At 39.7% G+C, this 19,683-nt stretch overlaps 1 protein-coding gene across 5 annotated transcripts in view; it reads right to left on the reverse strand.

Annotated features, from left to right (window-relative positions):
• Positions 1-423: 423 nt before the first annotated feature.
• PDE1C (phosphodiesterase 1C) overlaps positions 424-19,683 on the reverse strand; it is a 411,511-nt gene continuing 392,251 nt past the window's right edge. Inside the window, exons 18-19 of one of the 5 annotated variants that reach the window (XM_015589544.2) lie at positions 18,357-18,425; positions 424-3,084 (exon numbers count right to left, since the gene is read on the reverse strand). In XM_015589544.2, the coding sequence (XP_015445030.1) occupies positions 2,915-3,084; positions 18,357-18,425 (239 nt within the window). In that variant the 3' untranslated portion in view covers positions 424-2,914. Of the gene's footprint in view, positions 3,085-11,018; positions 13,026-18,356; positions 18,426-19,683 lie in introns of those variants that run through there. The other 4 variants (XM_006912049.3, XM_025046880.1, XM_025046882.1 and 1 more) reach the window with 4 other exon arrangements.

The following is a 19,683-nucleotide window of genomic DNA, read 5'->3' on the forward strand; positions in this document are numbered from 1 at the left end:
AAAGACAGAGTCAAGATTTAATTACAGGTTTTTCTAACCCCAAAGTCCCAGTTCTTAACCACTAGCTATATCGCTTTGCCTGGAAGATGTAAACGGAGTTGATAACACAGCTATTTACCTATGGACTAGTTTCTACTATGGGTTACTCATATTAACAAATTAATTTATTGGGTTTGTGGTATAGGGAGGAGAAGGATTTTTAAAAAGCTATCGCCTATACAGTCAGGAACCAAGTCGAAAAGGGTAAGTTTTACTATTCATCTTGACAAGATATTCAGGACTGAATAGTGCCAACTATAGGGGAAATCTAACTCTTTTCAAATGAATCCCAGAATTCTGGAGAAGAAAAACATGACTCACAGACAAAAAAGTCCTTTAAAAGCATCTTTTTATTTGCTATAAGAATATATAATTTGGCATTTCTATACAATCCATCATGCAAATAACATGGTAGGCATTTTACAAGCAATGCAGAATCTTGATATCTGTGCATTTGCTCAATTAAAATATTAGCAAAGATTGAAAAAAATAACATCTTGGAGTAAAAGAATACAGAGGGAGCCAAATTTTTTCTCCAGGTTCACAGTTTCCAATATCAAGATGCGCAGAGAAGAAAACACAGCCACACTGAAGTCTCAGTACCTAAGACTGAAGGTATTGAGGATTAGATGAGGGACATTATTCGTGGGCTGATTCTTTGCTATAAGAACTCATAAAATTTTTCCATAGCTTTGAACATTATGTCGACAATTACTTTTCTAAAAATTTTTTATGAGTTTATTTGAGCCAAGCAGAGGATGCGCCTGGAAGCAGATATCAACAGACTGAGAACAAGGCTTCCCAGAATGACAGTTTGCAGTTTCTTTTGTGTGTCTAGAATTAAGGAGAGCAGTGAGGAAAATTACATGAAGGTGGGACAAAGCAAGGCCGAGAGTGGATTACAGGCTAGTTAACGAGATTGTGTGCCCTCTTGTGGGTGGTTACCTTCGGAGGGGTCTGAAAAAGACATTTCAAAGGTGTGTTAACCTAGATGCACAAAAACAATAGACAGGGCTTACTTAAGGTAAAGATAAGCCTTTTACTAAAGAAGTATGTGCCTGGAGCATGACTATCCACCATGACCTGTCCAGTTAGGAATTATGATCAGATCACCCTGCGAGGTTACTTTCAGTTAGATATGTTACAGCACCCCCTTTTTCCTCCAGAATCCATTGAGTAGCAAGGCAGCCACCACCTCGTGGGCAGTTTCATTGTGTGGCCAGATATCTCTATGCAGAAAGCACTAAGGTATCTGTATATGAACAGGCAGAAGTTACCCATTGAGTTAGCCTAATCCAGGTGGAAAAGAAGCTATCAGCAAAAGGGTCCTTTTGCTCAGGCACTGAGCAGGGAGCTAAGAATTACAATTGCTTCACTCACAAAGTCACAGTTATTTTCCTTTTTGTATAGTACTTAAATTTCTCTGAGATACCATCACAAAGCATATTATAAATGATTTGCTCAATAGCAGGATGGGCACTAAACTCCGGAACTGGCTCAATTGCATAACCGTAGTTTACTGAAAATGAACTATGAAGAATGAAAGAAGAGGACCCGAAACCCTTTACACTCAGACCCCAAAGGCTGTGGCATCAGGGCACAGTCTGTTCTTTGTATGAGCGTATTTAGGGAGGGGGAACCTGGAGAGTTTTTCCTAGATGTAAAATCCTCCTAGCTCCATCTGTTGGACCCCATCACTTTTCAAGCTCAGCAATATCAATTAGAATTGATATTACCTTAACCGTCATCACAAAAGGCACAGTGGACATTATGAATCCCACTTTCTAGTTAAGCAAAGCTTTCAAAGATTATGCCATCAGACCGAGGACCTGCAACTCGTTATACACAGGACAGGACTGGAGATCAGATCTGCGTAACAACAAGCGTAAAGTTTTCCACTGCATCAGGCCATTTCTGAAGGGATCAAACGCTGTTTCTGGCGTTTGAAACTTATATACGTGACCAGTTAGGAAGATGATCTGAAATTAAACTTAAAGGCATCTCCAATCTTATGGCAAAAAAAAATCTTCAAATAAGGAATTCAAATGAGGTTCAGCATTTTACACCCTCCTGCCCCAGAACTCAGAATCTCTGAGGCGTGAGCATCTCATCGATTTCTAGCTTTGTCTACTGTGAGTGAAAGTGAAGAATTAGAGGAACGCAGAACCAAAACACGCCTCCTACAGACTTTCATGGTCTTAAGTAAATCTATTAGGCCTGAAGCACACAGTAAGAACCAGAACAAGGGGCTTTAGTTTTAATTTGGATCTGCTTTGTGAAGCCTGAGTTCAGAAATATCTATAAACACAATGATTCATCAGTCTTCTTTTCCCTTTAAGATTGTTACATTCAGAAGCACAACTTTTGTTTTGAGTGTATTTACTTTGAAAGTCCTGTGTTTACTTGAATTTTAAATATTGCATTTAAAATTGAAAAGATGTTTTTAGAAGTGCATTTCTTAAATATGATGATTATTAAACTAAGAGTGTTATGGGAGCAGGTCAAATTCCAGGGATAAAAATAGTGTCAATGAGAGGTATTTCATTTTTTCTGAATAGGTCGTATCATTTTAATTTTGATCTAATTTAGACTTTGGAAGATATATGCCAATAAAAGCCACATGAGACAACCCTCTTACTGGTTTGCTACTGGAGTCTGCATTGACCCCCAAATCTAGCAACTGATAAGTCTATAACAGAACAACAAAGGGGAAAATCAAATACAGCCTTCGCTTTGCCCTCATGGGCAGACCATTGATTGCACAGCCCCACAGGCTCCCGGGGGTGTTAGAGACAATCCCACTGCAGCCGGTGAGCGGTGAGAGGCAGGTGAGGGGGCCTCTCTTTCCTTCACTCCCTCTCTTCCCCTTGACCTATTATTTTCTGTTCCAGTTATGTGAGATGTTCTGAATCTTTTTCATTTTGATTCTCTGATCCAGCATCTTGTACCTTGCAGGATGCTCTTCAGTCTTCTTTGGGACCGAAGGTGCATAGGAGCTAGATGCATAAGCAGGGCGTTTAAAGTGCCGCAGAGGAGGCTTGATGACTGAAGACCATGCAAAGGAAGACAGACAACCGTTAGCCTCACTAACCGTTAGTGGCACGACTTCCTCGCACCTGGACCTAACTGTTTCCTTCAAAACCAGAAAACACAATTAAACTCTCACTGGAAATAACGAGTTGCAGATAGATGAATAAATACATTTTCACCTCGGTCATTCTCTTTAAATAAAAACAAATTCCTAGAGATAGACAGGGATCACTCTGGAATATAAAGTTCTTTTCTAATGAATGGATAGGGTTAAGGAAGTAAGAGGCAGCAATAGGGTCATTTTGGGGAAGAGCAAGGCAAACAGCAGTGAGCACAGCCATGTTATCGATCAGCTTTCAGCATCGTATGTAAGCTTTTAAAGTCGCAATGTGGCGCATAATCCTAAAGTGCTAATACAAGGTACGTCATTGAGAAAATATTTGCAAAAACGTATATGTAAGTTTTGTATCTAAAATAACTAAAGATCTGAACAGACTCCTCACCAAAGAAGATACACACATGGTAAAGCATAGAAAGATATTCAACGATTTTTGTCATTAGGGAATTATAAATTAAAACAACAGTAATATATACTACAAACCTACACATTTTGGATAAAATCCCCCCAAACTCTGATGATGCTCATTGCTGACAAGGTAGAGTGACAGGAGCTCTCATTCTTGCTGGTGGGATTGTAAAATGTTACAGCCACTTTGGAAGACCGTTTGATAGTTTCTTATGAAGCTAGTCTCCCCATGTGATCCAGTCATTGTGCTGCTATGTATTTACCCAACTGATTTGAAAATTTATGTCCACATATAAACTTGTACAATTTTATAGAAGCTTCTTCACAATTTCCCCAAACTGGAAACAATCAAGATGTCCCTCAGCAGTTAAATGGATAAAGAAATTGCAGAACATCCACACAACAGAATATTATTCAGCGTTAAAAAGAAATGAACAGTCAAGCCACGTAAAGACATACATGAATCTTAAATGTATATTGCTAAATGAGAGAAGCCAGTTGAGAAAGCTACATACTGTATGATTCCATTTCTATGACATTCTGGAAAGGGCCAAACAATAGAAATGATAAAAGGATCAGTGATTGCTGGGGTTTTGAAGGGAGGAGAAGGGGTTATACAGGTGAAGCACAGAGAATTATTAGGGAAGTAAAACTATTCCATATGTTACTTTAGAGGTGGATATGTGATGCTATGCTTTTGTCAACACCCATAGAATTTTGCAACACAAGGAGTGAACCGGAATATATGCAAATTTAAAAAATAATTTAGGAGGTCAGGGGAATCACAGAATGGAATGCGGAATGTAACAAAACAATTTAACTGCATTATAAATGTAGGAAACAACCTCATCAAACAGGGTGTGGCTAACTTTGGATAGGAGTGGATTCTGTTGGACTCAAGGTCAGTGATGCTGCACACAAGTGCTCTATACTGGCTGATGAAGTTGTTTCCCATGGGAGTTAACAATTCTGCTACTACTCTATATGTCTGTTAGAACTGGACAACTATGTACATGGACGGTGGACGGTGAGAGCCAGGATTCTCTCTGCTAGGGTGGGAATTTACAGAAAAGCAGAAAGAGAGGCCAGAATGATTCATGTGGCAGTATGAATTCATTCTTAATATAGATACAGATAGAGATAGATAGATGATAGATGATAGATAGATAGATAGATTAGATAGATAGATAGATAGATAGATAGATAGATAGATAGATAGATAGATGATAGATAATGGACGGACGGACGGACGGACGGACGGACGGACAGACAGAGACAGACACACACACACACACACACACACACACACACTTCCTTGTGCTATTAGCTGGAAGGGCCTGGATGCGACGAAGCAGCTACTGGCCTAGAAGTCCCAGCAGCCTCGAGCTCTCCCATAGCCCAGATCATGGTTTCTAACCGCATTCTCCAAAAAAAGGAACCAGGGCTCCTTGTAGAAATGGCTGTTTCTAGGACTGGAGAACAAAATATACCAGATAAACCTGGAGCATCTTAAAGTGGCAGAAAGTAAGAAAGGGCAAAAAAGAATGACGGGACAAAGGGGCCCCCCAATAAAAGAGCTCCCGAATGGCCAAAGGTGGAATAATTTGAGCAACAAAGTAAATAGGGAAGTTTTGAATTATAACCCAATGCATAAAATACACATCCATGAATCTGTACTGATATAAATATTTGAATAAATAAATAAGTGTGGGGCAATAGACAAATCTCTCAGGCAAAAGAATTTTAAATCATTTATGTAGATAAACCTCCCTCATGGTGGAGGAGCCTTGAGTGTGGGTTGGACACAGTGACATCCTTAGGGAGTACAGTCTAGAAAGGGGACAAAAGAGCAACTTTATAGTGGAGAAATCTAGCAAACGCTGCCTCAGAGATCAAGGTTAACATCAGTAGTGATAGGTCATGTTGGCATTAGGCTCCCCTGACTGTATGTGTTGGAAATGGATATTATATTGTAAAAATTGCATTTTAACTCCATGGTCTTCCTACCCAAAATACATAACCCCATTTTCGTGATGAAAAAGCATCAGACAAGTCACAACTGAGGAAAATTCTGCACAATACCTGACCAGTATTCCTCACAACTGTCCAAGTCACCAAAAACAAGAGAAGTCTGAGAAACTGTCACAGCCAAGAGAAGCCTAAGTAAACACAATGACTAAATACAATGTGTCATCCTGGATGGGATCCTGGAACAGAAAAACAAAAAAAACACTAGGTAACAACTAAGGAAATCTGAATAAAGTATGGACTATAGATAATAATAAAAGCACATCATCTACCTGTAGATGTACACACAGAAGAAGGTAAAATACTAATTGATTCTTCCCCTCTACTCCTGTCTGCTCTAGGCCCTCATCACCTACCCTCCCTCCTCCCCTTCTTGGTCCTGCTGGGAAGTGCTTAGTCAATGAGACAGTGTAAAAGTGAATAAAGATAAGGCCAGGTTAAGTAATAATCACAAGCAGGTGAGCTGTAATAATCAGGTAAAAGGCGTGGAGGAGCAGAGTCAATGCCGAACCCATTGTCTCAAACGCCAGCTCTCGCTGCAGGGCCAGCAAAGGGGTGTGACACGCAGGTGGCTCAGCTTGAAGGGCTAGGACTGGGGGACAGCTCTGTCAAACAAGAGGTTACCTGAAAAACCAGCTTTGCAAATCTCTTCCAGTAACAGGAAAATGCACAGCATTTATGAACAAGCAAAAGGTTAGAAATAACTTAAATGTACAATCATAGAGAATAGGTTAAGTTCTGGTACATTCTTAAAATATACTACTGTGATACTATGGATCGGGTTTTAGCAATGCAACTTTTTGCAAAGAAACATACTACTCAAAATGTCTTCTTTAGAATCGTATATCAGAACTATTCTAGAAAATCATACACAACAGAAAGTCAGAAAACTGAGCTTACTTTGGGATGTAGTACTAGACATCTCAGAGAGCTCATAGCTTAGTATACATTTGACAGCCTATAGATTACAATTCTTAGAGCACCTACTATGTCCTGCTGATGTAACCATGAACAAAAGAGACAGAATTCCTGTTCTCAAGGGGCTTCCATTCTAGTAATACCCCCTGAAACTGGTGTCCTGCTTAAAGATGAAAAAAGTTTTCGGGCATAATAAGTGATGCTATTCCTACAAGCTCCATAACACCCACACCAACTTGGCAAATGGTCCGGTAGTGACATCATAATATATACATAAAAGAACAGAGGTTTTTAGGATCTCAGAGTGCTAATTTTGTTTTTTAGGGTAAACAAGGGATTGCAGCACGAAACACTCTATAAACAAACATAAAAACAGTCCTGTTAAACCGGGAGAACGGAGTAGGGACGGGAGGGGGCTTCAGAGTCGAAGCAGAGTGTTGCCAGCGTCTGGGCCGGCTGATTTACTACTCTCCAAGTCACAGTCCCTCCATATTCACTCTATTTTCACTACTCAGCATGAACCCGGCCAAAGTATTATTGAATTTCCCACTTCTCAGCATGAAGAAACATTTACCGTTTGCTGGAATTCTCATTGTCTGAACAAAAACTCTCCTTGCCACTGGAGTCACCGCAAATAGAGTTGAACCCGCTGACAGAGATCGGCTCCCCACCGAGACTGTGGAAATCCTTGTAGGCCCGCTGTCACCTTCACTCAAAATGTAGGAAGAAGAGAAAATTCATAGAGTGCCGTTTCGTATGCATTGATCGCCCTTCCCCTCGGCAGGGCAATGTGATTTGACTATGGGGCAAAAGAGCGGAGCCAGAAATGACAGCGCCATCTTGAGCCGAATGGGGACTTTCTTCTGGGGTGTTGGTGTGGCCTTCGGAGGACTTCTTTTGTCTTCCGGCTGTTCCTGAAAAATTCCTAGACGGGGCTCTGACCCCTGCTTTTTCATCAACTGGGCACTTCCCACAGCCGGATCCAAGCAGTGGGATCCCAATCCTCCTTCCCACCCCCACCCCACCCCCACAGATACAACCAAACTGGGGACAGAACCCACTCCCCTCTGTATGCCTCGTTATCAGCAAGCTGGACCCTTTTCTGTTGAGGACACAGTCACAAAGTCTACTCTTCGTCTCTTGGAGCAATTTACTTGGAGAAAAAGATCTAATTAGCTAATGAAGGTTTGACAGAGGCACATGTCTCTGTGTAGAACCTGCACTAGGGAAAGTCATTATCTATATTACTTTCAAACGTCCCTAGGAAAAGAAAACTTCAGGACAAAAATTGACACATCATCATCCTTTATTTTATAATTACACGCAATGTTTGTTTTTCATAAAAGCAATACTCTTTTAGGAATGTTAATCCTCATTTGTTTAAATCTCATCATTTTCATAAATATCACAATTCCTCCCAAAGGTAGCCATGATTTTCTCCCTTTCCTCTGCTACCACCTGTCTATAATTTTTCCTCTCCCTGTGTCCTTCTGTGTCTCTCTCTGAGACCGTTTTTGCTTGGTGGCTCCTTTTTCTTTCTGACATGGGAGACTAGTGCATAGAATTATTCTTCAGAAAATAGATTGAGATTTATTATAAATAATAAATTTTATAAAATAATAAAATATATAAAATTGATATGGCTGTTAGTTAGATTTAAGTGTTGAAATATGAATGGTGCTTTTGAAACTCCTTGTTTGAGAATTCGATTTAGTCTACTGTTTCTCAAAGTACCCTTCAATAAAGCTGTGAACGTAACAGAAGTTGTTGCAGGAAGGGGCGGGGTGTAAAGTTAAACTAATATTTTCACGGCAGGACTTCTCGGAGACGTAAATAATGGAGACGTGTATTATGAATCCCTAAGAATAGCCAATAGTATGCAGTTTTTCTCAATTTTATTGGGCCAAGGAAGCCCCTTTATCAGGAGCATCTCACAGAATGTTCAGCAGAAAACACTTTCAGAAAAACTAGGATAATTCGGTATCATTACAATTATTCTATCATATCAAGCTCATTAATTCAGCATGCCCTATTGTTTTGAGCTAAGTGAAAGCAGGCCAGAGAGAAAGGTCACTTGACCTCATCTAATCTAAGTCCAGCCTAGTTCCTAGGAGTTAAATAATAACCTGCACATCAGCATCTCTGTCCTTTCCAGTGCCTACGACTGCTGTGTGACCCTCTGCACAGCAGCCGAAGTGGCAACTTCATGGGAGGAATTGCTGAATCCCTGTGCAGAGCACTGCTATCTCTAAAGTCAGCAACTTGGTTTGCTCCCGGCTTCTGAATAAATTCTAATATCAGCACCTTTTTTAAAAAATAAAAATAAAAATAAGTGTTGGATATGTGTTTTCTTCTCATTCAAAGATAATGCCATAATATGACCTTTGCAAAAAACATTTCCATCTATAGACATTTTCTATAGTCTGCATTTACACAGACTCTCTCTCTCTCTCATACGCACATGCGTGTACACAAACACATACACTAAACTAACAAGGTAAAAAATAATCATTGAATGCCTCTTCAATGTTTTACATGAAGAACAAAATCCCGCTGCCATGCATTCCATTCTTAAAATCAGTGTCTATTTATAGTATGTGTCTGAAATCTGATGGAAAGCCCTTATAAAAATGCACAAAAATCCTCCACGAGTTTAGAATTGCAAGGCATTGGAATGTTAACATCAGCTCCGTTGAGGCGGGAACAATGTAAGAACTGAGCCTATGATTTTCATTTCAGGATGTGCCATGGTAAAAAAAAAAATTATAATATTTGGCATACATTGTGTACTAAGAACAATGCTAAGAATTTAATGAACTCGCCTTTTATCTTCACCATACTCCTAATAGGCAAGCACTGTTATCACCCCCTCTTGGGGTAAGAAAACTGAGACTTAAAGAGTTTAACTTGCCAAAGTTTACATAGCTAGTACGCAGGATGTCTGGGTTTGGGTTTCACATCGAAGTGGTCTGACTTCAGAGCCTTTCTCCCATATTTAAAATAACCTTGGACCAAAGTTTGGAGTAAGTTTAAATAACTATCATAATAAGTTAAATGAGTTAAGGTAAAATTGTACCTTATTTATACTATCAATATTTCAGTACATAACCATGTAACATACAGGATGCTTGGATACCCTTGTTAGCAACCATAACCATACTTTTCCCAAAAAATCATCCTCCCTTAATACAATTTGTGTGGTAATAGCTCCAGAGGGAATTACATATGGCCCTGGCCAATGGATCTCTTAAGTACCTGCTCTCATCTCTACCCTTACCTATGCCACGTTGGAATGTTAACAGGTACCTAAAAGCCAAGGTCACTGGAGACAAGCAATCAAGCCAGGTGAGCTCTAGGATCTTGGGTGAAAATTTTAACTCAAAGGTTTTCACCGCAGCAATATATGACAACAACCTATCATCTACATTTTTAACGACTTTGGCTCTCTAAGGACTTTACTTCAAGAAAATGAGAATGCTGAATAATCTACGGGTTCCATATTTTAATCTCACAGAGTAAAGAGCACAGAGAACAGGAAGCTTGCTGTCTGAGAAAGCATCCAGAAGAAGCAGAGGTGACACTGCCTGAGCTGAACCACTATCCTAGTATGAAAAGATGACCTGACCAGTATTTGCAGGTCCACAGAGAAATATATGTCCACAGGGAAAAGATAAACCACATAATTTGGGGACCTTCATCCACCTGACGCTGTATGTTCTCAACCCTGGATGCATATCGGACCACCTGGAGAGGTTTAAAATTTACTGATGGCCAAGCCCTCCCCACAAGAGTCTCTAAAGTAACCGATTATTTTAAGGTGGAGCCCAAGCATCACTATGTTTGTAATGCCCAGTGAGTCTAACGTGTAGCCAAGCTGAGAACCACTGCCTAAGGTGTCGAGTTCATTTTGAAAACAAGTTAGCTTATACTTAGGTTTCGAGGGATGCTTGGGGCAGCTGACAGGGTCTGGTCATCACATACAGGAGCCACCAACTTTGGCCGTGTGCTAAGTTCTGATCTATGACAGGAAATACACCCACGAAAATCTACTTTTGAGGGAGGTGGTGTGATATTATGAGAGAAGCATGGGCTTAGGGCAACGTATAACTGGGTTAAGCTATTACTAGCTGTGAGATGCTAAGGAGACCATCTGTTCTGGGACTCAGGTTTCTTGTTGTTGTTGTTGTTTTCCGGAAATGGGAAAAATAGTAACTGTCTTGCATGGTTGTCGTGAGGATTTTAAAGGTTAGATAAAATGATATAATGTTGTATGGTACCTTGCAACCTCGCATAGTACCAGTATGTCATGGGTATTTGGTATGTGACCACCACTATTACATAGCACAGAAGATGAAAGGTCATCACCAGAGGCATTTTAATGAGTCTCTCCCTGGTGAACTACCTTGTTATAGTATAGAAAGGTCACGTAACTCCCCCGTACAACTAGATTTTACTAAAAGACCCCGGCACACAAAAAGAGATTAACTTAATTAATTTATTTGTGACTATTCGGCAGAGAACACGCCAGTCTGATTCACAAAGGACTAATTATCCAAAATGTGCATTTGTGAAAATATATATGTATATATTTTTTTTCCATCCAGTTACCCAAGGGGACCACTTTGCTGAAACCAAGGGCTATTCTAAGCAAAGCAAAATCATCTAGCCCACATTCTAAGCTAATTACGCAATGTACAAATATGGGGTTCATTCAATCACTTTGGGCAATGCCTACCACAAGCGATGTGGCGTGCTGGAAATCCGGATGGGAAGCGTGGCTTAGACAAACAGCTAGGGTGCAAGGAGTTCCAGTCCCTGAATCCAATCACGATATAATTAGGAAAAAGACAAGGGCACTTTTGATTCTTAAGACCCTGCATTTCTATGCGGAGCCATAATAATTGAGTCACTGCCATTGGAAACCAGTCTTAAACCACTGATTCTCTGGTCTCTTAGATAATTCTCCTTCGTGCTTTTCCCTGTAGGTAATTAATGTTGGCTATGAATTCAATGTGGACAGGGAAAAGATGTTATGCACACTTGCATCCCCAGAGCTTAGTAACGATACTGGTAAGAGTTGGCTCTGAGAAAAATGTAATGAATGAATATACTACTCCACATCGCCCCTAGTAACCTTTGTAAATCTCCCATTTACCAAAGAATAAATGAATCCCTTAGAATACACACCAGCTGGCAAAGCTGACTGAATCTTCAGAACCGAAGGTTTCTTCTCCCTTGCTTCAGCAACACCTTAATACTTAGATTTGCAGTCCCCTTATGTGCAAGAAGAACATTCTTTTGACGTTTCAAATTTGAAGACTGAGCACCTCTGTTTTACTCAAATGCTACAATCTCAGCTCATTCCTACAGGTCTCCTCTGGCATGCAGAGGCACCAAGGCACAGTTTTCAAGCCTCTCTGAGGAAAGACAAGTTTAAAAAGGCTGGGAGGTCGGCTCTTCCCTCTTTTGAACAATGGCTACCTATTAAATGTCCTGCAACCTTATGATTTAATGACTAGTGGTTTCATTTAATAAAATTATTATTTTAACTAGTAAATAAAAGAATGCGAAAGCCCTCTCTCAAGGAGATGATCATCCCCAATTCAGTTTTTTGTTTTCATTTTGTTTGCCTCTTGCAAGCACAAAGGGCATGGTGCATGCTGTTTCAAAGGAGAAAAAATATTTTGGAGACTATGCAAGCTGTCTTTTGCCTGATTTGTGTCAGTAATGTGTGCGTTTTTCCATGTATGCATATGAAGATGGGAAATGTGAGGCTGAGTCAGTAGCTCTGTCCCTCATTCCCACCAACGATGACCTATGCCAAAGAAGTCTGGAAAGATCAATTTCTCCAGGGTTGTAGAGCTCTGAAGTACTAAATAACAAGTGAAATTTGATCTAGTCCATAGAAAAAATGACAACTGCCATTCGTCAAAATGAATGTGAGATAAAAGACATGTGCAAAGACAGTATTCATGGCATCTCCACTTAACAGACAGTGAGAGACCCTCCACACTGCAGGTAATTGATCTAATCTCCAGGCAAGTGGTTACAGTGTGGAAAAATTTGACGTCAGTCTTTACCTACCAGTAATGAAACTCAAAGCAAAGAGCAGGTTCACTGCCCGATAACTTTGGGTAAGCTATTTATCCAATTATGCCTCCGTTTCCTAATTTGCAAAATGGAGATTATAATACTTTCCTTAGAGAGGGATGATGATTAAATAAGATAATACATGTTAAGAACCTAGCGTAGTCCCTGACATTTGATAGATGTGCAATACATACCAAAGTATATATTGTTAAAAACCTGTGTGAGGGAGATCAGAAATTATCATTTTTGAAGTTAATCACTCAATAACTTACAATGCACATGATATTTTTGTTTTGGTAAAAGAAACATAAGCTTCCTAAAATGTCTTCAGACCCCAGAGCTGGTCAGTTCTCTTCAGAGGAATCCTCTGGATGGACGTTCTATCCATAGTCCCCTAGAACAGGAAACACAACAATGTCATTGCAAGCCAGCTGACGTCCAAACACTCAAACTCTACATCAGGCAGTGAGATAGGAAGCAGAGCCACATCTACTGCCAACACTACCATGCATGCCAGCAGCCGCAGAGACAGAGGAGCAATCAGCTATCTGCACCAGAGAACGGCCACAGCACTGTACCTTTCCATCTAAGGATCACTGCAGGAAAGGCGCCCTGGGAATCTGCTCAGAAGTAAGTCACTGACTAGTCTCCATCAATGGCGGTCATGTCTGTAAGGGGTGGTGAAGCTCTGGGCCACTCTTCCAGTGAGAGCCAACATATCCTCAGCTCTCCGTCACTTATGTCCCACCTATGGAGCTGGACTGGGTTCACAAACCTCCTAAGGAATAGCTGAAGTTGGCTTTGGAAAAAAATTGGCTGCAGGTGCTATTACATTTCCATAGGAGTCGCTTTGCCGTAGATGTGTGAGGATTCGAGGTGTCGTCCCCAGAATAGTTTTCTGGTGCTGGAGCTTCAGAAGAATCCCTTTGATGATTTCAGAAACCACACAAGCTGTTCTTTAATGAAGTGGTCTCTGGTGGCTTCTGGATTGAAGCATGTTACTTGCAGAACCTTTTTCATATCTGAATTCTCATATCCCAACAACACCCATCTGTCCCAATAGGTTAGGAAGGGAAAACATTAAATTTCTCTGAAATATATGTAAAATCATGTCTATATGGATAAAACCAAACAAAGCTGTCTTAGAAGATAGCCATAGATTTTTCATTTAAAAATTCTTTAATACATAATATTTCGAGCATACAGAAAGTTATAAACAATAACACAACGAATCCCATGTATTCTCAATAGAGTTTAATAAAATCTTAACCTTTTGCATATTTGCTCAAAAATTATTTTAAAAGATTAAATATCACAAGTAGAGTTGAAGTATACCCTTCCACGATACTCTCCCCACTAAAAAAAAAAAACAAAAACAAAAAAACAAAAAAACTACAATACTCCCCCCACTAAAAAACAAAAAAAACAAAAAAAACAAGAAAAAAAAACCCCTCATCCAGAATTTATTATTCCTGTGCCTATATCATTTGATTATCGCGTTTGTATGCACCCATAAAATATCTAATATTTTGGTTGTCGTAAAAGATAATGAAAATGGTGTTAGATGGTGTATATCTTGTTGCAACATGCTTTTCTTGCTCAGCATAATGTTAAGCGTTGTTTGCAATAGCAGAGAAAAGGGAAAACCACCTTCGATCATTAGATATCCCGTGACACATCTGTATAATAGATTTCTATACAGATGTTAAAAGGCACAACATCTTTCCAAGAGCTACCTTTATATTTGAACAGAATTTCTTTTGCCATACATCAGCAAACTCTCTGTGGGTGTTTTTGTTTTGTTTTGTTTTGTTTTGTTTTGTTTGTTTTGTTTTGTATTTTAAATCTCATGATGAGAGAGCTGGACTATTTTTATATAATCAGATAAGCTCTGTATTTAATATCAGAGTTTAAGCCATTTGCAATTATTATTATTACTGATATATAATTTTCTGTTTTGGACTTGACTCTACAATCTAATTTCATATTCATTCTTTCTTCTTTGCTTCTTTTTCTTTCTTTCTACCTTCTGTTAAGGCAATACATTGTCTATATTCCCTTTGTTATTCACTTGCTGACTTAGATGTCATAGGTTATATTTAAATTATTTTACTGATGATTCTCTGTGTTCAAAAGTTTTTTAAAAAATTACAAAGTTCTGCCTAAGGACAGAATAGACCTTAGTACTCCTTAACTCCCTATTGAATAACTCTCATTCCATCCATAGCTTCTGTTTCTTGTTTTAACAGAAAATTTGGACATTATTTTTATGGTGACCAGTTACTCAAATTTACCAGCATGTTTTATTTACTTGTGTGTGCACCATTAATTCTTGTATCTCACATCTTGTTTTGGGGTTCACTTTTCACCTCATTGACGTATATCCCTTAATATTTCTTTTAGTGAAGTCCATGAATGGTAAGTTATATCACTGTATACCTGAAAATACTTTTACTTTGCCTTCACTCATAACTGATAATTGAGCTATTTTATCTATTACCTTGTTTTTCTGCTGCACATGAAAGATATGTCTCACTGCCTTCTGGCATTTACTATCACCAATGCAAATTTTGCTCTCAATCGGTTGTTATTTGATTACAGGCAACATGCTTGCAACTTCCCCGAACATAACCAGCTTCTCATGGCATTTAAGATTTTCTCATTCTTGATGTAATTTTATCTAAGAAACCACTGCCTAATCCAAGGTCATGAAGATTTATCCCCATATCTTCTTGGAAACGTTTCTTGGCTCATGCTTTCATTTCTGATATGGTTCCCTCTCTATGTTGTATTTGGTATAAGGTCCCGAAGACTATCTTCCAACGTTCATTCTCTTTTCAGCATGAGTTTTTCTTCCTCTTTTACGTTTGTTTTAATTTCAGATTTTGAGTTGCTTCTGTTGCACATCTCTGTTCTTGTTTTGCGTCCGCACAATTTTACTTTATTGTTTTTTAAGGATTATTATTTCTCCATTTGGGTTTTTGAGTATCCTTAAACATGGTATTTTAAATTGTTGCACAGCCTGCAGAAGAGCTTGAGGTAGAAGTGCCTGAGTCAGAGGGAGGTGACATAAAGGTAGGAAGGAGTAGTGAGCGGGCCACCGTTGCGAGTGTGGTGGAGGGTGTCTGCTAGACTAATTACGTTAAGTGGTTAATTACGTCAAGTGTTTTGAGAATTACCCACTCTGCCTCTACAGAATTAGGGGTGGTCATAAGTAAGAACTTAAGACACCCAATATGGGGCCAGTTTAGACTCCCAAACTAAGCGCAAAGACAAGGTGGCTCAGACTCTGACTCAGAGGCCTTGGAGACCCAGCAGGCCAGTGCCAGGTGGGAACCAAGTCACCTCTGTGTATTCTTGTAGATGTTCAGGATCAAGTCAGAGCTCCCACCTGACCCTGGGATGCTGCGACCTCCCAAAGAAGAGCTAACACCATCACTACACACTGGAGTTGCTCGGCTTAGAGCTGTTTTCCTCTTAATGTGTATTGTCCCGAGGGTACAATCACCACAAGCAGGGACGAGATGAAAGGGGCTTCTAGAGATCATGAAGCAAGATCAATTCAATACTAAAAAGTAAGTTAGTATAGTTGATGAAAATCCAAACTTGAAAATGAGCCTTTTACTGAGGACGGTTGCTTTCTATATAGTCATAAAATTAAAACGGACAGCGCTCACTCACACATCCATGCACCGAGGCTTATAAACATTAACAAGGACCCCACATGTGCTCGTCACCTTGGCGGGCATTGAGGCAAAAAATGAATGAGAGTTCCCACCCTTGAAAAAGCCACCTCCCAATGGGTAAAGGGGCTTCTAAGCAAATCATTATAAGTCATATTAATTCTACCTAGATGATTTGGAGGGACTTCAGAAAGCAGGAAACCAGGAGGGGAAAAGGGCAAGGAGTGTTTCAGGGAGAGCGGCAGAAGCGAGACAGTTCAAGGGCTACTCAGTGGACACTGAGTCCCGTTCTCAAACGGGATGGGGAAGCTGAAGAAGTTAAGGTTGAAAAAGCAGATAGGCACAGGTTATATTTCATCTAAACTAAGATGCCACTGGTTATAAAGTGAACCATTATTTCATGTACAACCAAGAACAAAATGCTGCAAATTAAATTACAACACACCATCGATTGTAAAACCTTCCTATTTCAATGGGGCCAAAATGCACTGTCTCTCTCAGAGTGGATAAAACACGGTAATTCCCCAATGAAGAAATGTAAAAGATAAGCTAACATTAGAAAACAAATTTTTTGCAAAATAGGTAAATATAAACCAAAGATGGGTACAATTCTTCCTCGCCAAATGAGTAGAGTATTGAGGTTAGCATCAGCAAGAGCATAGTGTAATGGTGAACTCACCACCAGAAGTATGAAACAATACTGCCTTTCTGGAACCTACTTTGACTATCATGTATCACGAACCTAAATATGTACACATTCTGTGAGCTCGTAATCCTACTGACTGGAATCTATCTTATATCCATAGAGAGATTTATGCACAAGAATATAAGGTTATTATATTAAAATATATTTCATCTTATATTAATTATATTTTAACTAATTAAATATAATTAATGTATTATATTAAAACATATATTAAAATACAAGCTACATTAATGGCAAATTAACATGCAGTTGACCCTTGACCAAGGCAGGGGTCAGGGGTGCCAACTTCTTGGGCAGTCAAAAATCCACGTATAACTACAGTGTAAATAAATTGTGGTATAATCACATGGAATGTTAGTCAATCACTAAATTTTTTTAAAAAAGGTTTAATAGCGTGGGGGAAATCTCATGATGTAATGTTAAATTTTAAAAGGGAGAAAAGAAAACCCCACATAGAGTATAATACCAGTCCAGGGGGAAAAGCACCCAATGAAGACTGGAAGGAAAAGTAATCTTGATTTGCTCTGAGTGGTTGTATTACTGGCAACATTTTTCCTTCTTATAATTTTTATTATTTTTTCTACTATGTTCATATTTACTTTTTAGAAGCTCTTCTTTCTCCCAAACAAATGTGTTTTTCCAAGTTCTACTCGGAAAAATTAAATTGTGGTAGAGAATGTAAGCTTATGCATGGAGACTGACCAACACAGGTGTCTCTCATATTAAATAGCGATTATATGAAATCATCATAAATGCATCAAGTTTTCTGCTAAATATTAGATGGGATCCAGTATAGATTGTGTATGACCTCCATATTCTCCAATGGTGACATTAGTTATGAGTACCGCTGTGAGTCAGAAGTATGCTAAATTGATAAGCATGATTTCTAATCCCTATCATTACACAAACTAATGAAAAAATAGAACATCAAGAGGCTGCATAAGCACAGTGAACTTGCACAATTTGAACATGGCAGAGCTGGGATCTGAACCCAAGTTCCTCTCTCATGAAAGGCTCACACTCCCCCTACAACGTCTGTCTCTCAAAGAAGTACTTACAAAGCATGTCTAGACCAGGTCAACATCAAAGAAGGTCAAGATGCTTTTCCCACCATCAGCAACCAAGAGAGATTGTGAACCAAATATGGACATAATATGTCCATTCCTAAAGGAACTTTACAAATGTGGATGACAGAGGGTCTCTGATAATGTGGAGCAGACTGGACAAATAAGGAGCCAGATTTTCAGTTTATCAACTGTGACACTTAACTCCTGAGAAACCAGTCCTTTCTACTGTCTGCGATCGCTAAGATCATGGCGCAATGGCATTTACCCACCTGGCAAGGTGAGGCGACTTGTGGAGCCAGTGCTTGGGGCCGGCGAGCCGTGAGAACGCTTCTTTGTGCCTATAAAGAGGAAAAAGAGGATAAGAAACAGTAGGATTGTGGACAGACTTCTAGGACAGGCAACTAACTACTCAGCGGAAATATTATCAAATGATCCACAAGTTTGGGTCTGGAAACGACATTTAGAAGAAGGTTGGGTGAGATTGTGAGAACAGTCCATGGTCCAGAAAGGCCAGGAGCACAGCCTTTAGCTCTGTGCGCCTGGTCGTTCTCAGCCTCCTGATTGGCAGGTGGGTCTATCAGGACAAACACACCACCGAGCAGGGCTGCTTTTTGTAAATATTCATTTGCCTGAGTGCCAATCTGTTTTCATCATACTAGAGTAAAGCTCCAGCATCGGTATTTTTAAAGCCCCCCAGATGACACTAATGTACTTCCAGGGTGAAGAAGTGCTGCTGTGGAAGGGAAAGTTCTGGATTTCGAACCGAGGAATCAGGGGCTGGTCCCTACAGCCTTTACTCACTAGTGGACCTCACTTGTTCAACTGCAGAAAAAGGGAAGTAACAATAATGTCAAAGTGTTCTGCTGAGGATTGCAGGAGCCGAGGTGCGTGACAGCGTTCAGGAAGTGTGGGAGACCCAGATGCTACGGTACTGGGGTCTCTGCGCACCCCACAGCTGGCCTCCAAATTCCTATTAAGAAAGGGATTATCTTTGTTCATATAAACAATTTAGGGGACCTCAAGGGAATGAAAAGGCAGCTCCAGTGTGGGGATCAGGAAGGAAAGGGCGAAATGAAGGAATAGCTGGATCGTCCTGCAAAAGAATATTTACCTCTGTGCATTTGTGTGTAATATACACACACATACGTACATATATATTTTATTTTATTTTATATATAAATACATATACACAGACATGCATATATACACACACGTACAGATATATATTTTATATATAAATATAAATATTACTTATTTGTTCATTCATTTCTTTATTCCGCCATCCAGACTGGGGCAAAGAGGCCCAGAGGTCAGAATCTAGCAACACGGCAGATGCTAGGGGTCTGAGCTGGCAGAAATGCAGACATAATTCTTAGGCAGATTTACATAATTCAATGTGAAGCGATTTCTGTTACAAGTCCCCTGACCCTACCCAAACTTTTCATAGAAAAGTTGACTTTACACGCAGAAGCCTGCTGGGAGCGAAGGTTGTGTTACCAGGGAAAACTCTGCCTGAATCAACATGGCCATGGGTAAATGTCACAAGATGACGCATCAACTGACCAACATCAGGGGAAGCAGGAACTTGGGGTTAAG

Source organism: Pteropus alecto, unplaced genomic scaffold, assembly GCF_000325575.1.
Source record: "Pteropus alecto unplaced genomic scaffold, ASM32557v1 scaffold21, whole genome shotgun sequence".
Lineage (NCBI taxonomy): Eukaryota > Metazoa > Chordata > Mammalia > Chiroptera > Pteropodidae > Pteropus > Pteropus alecto.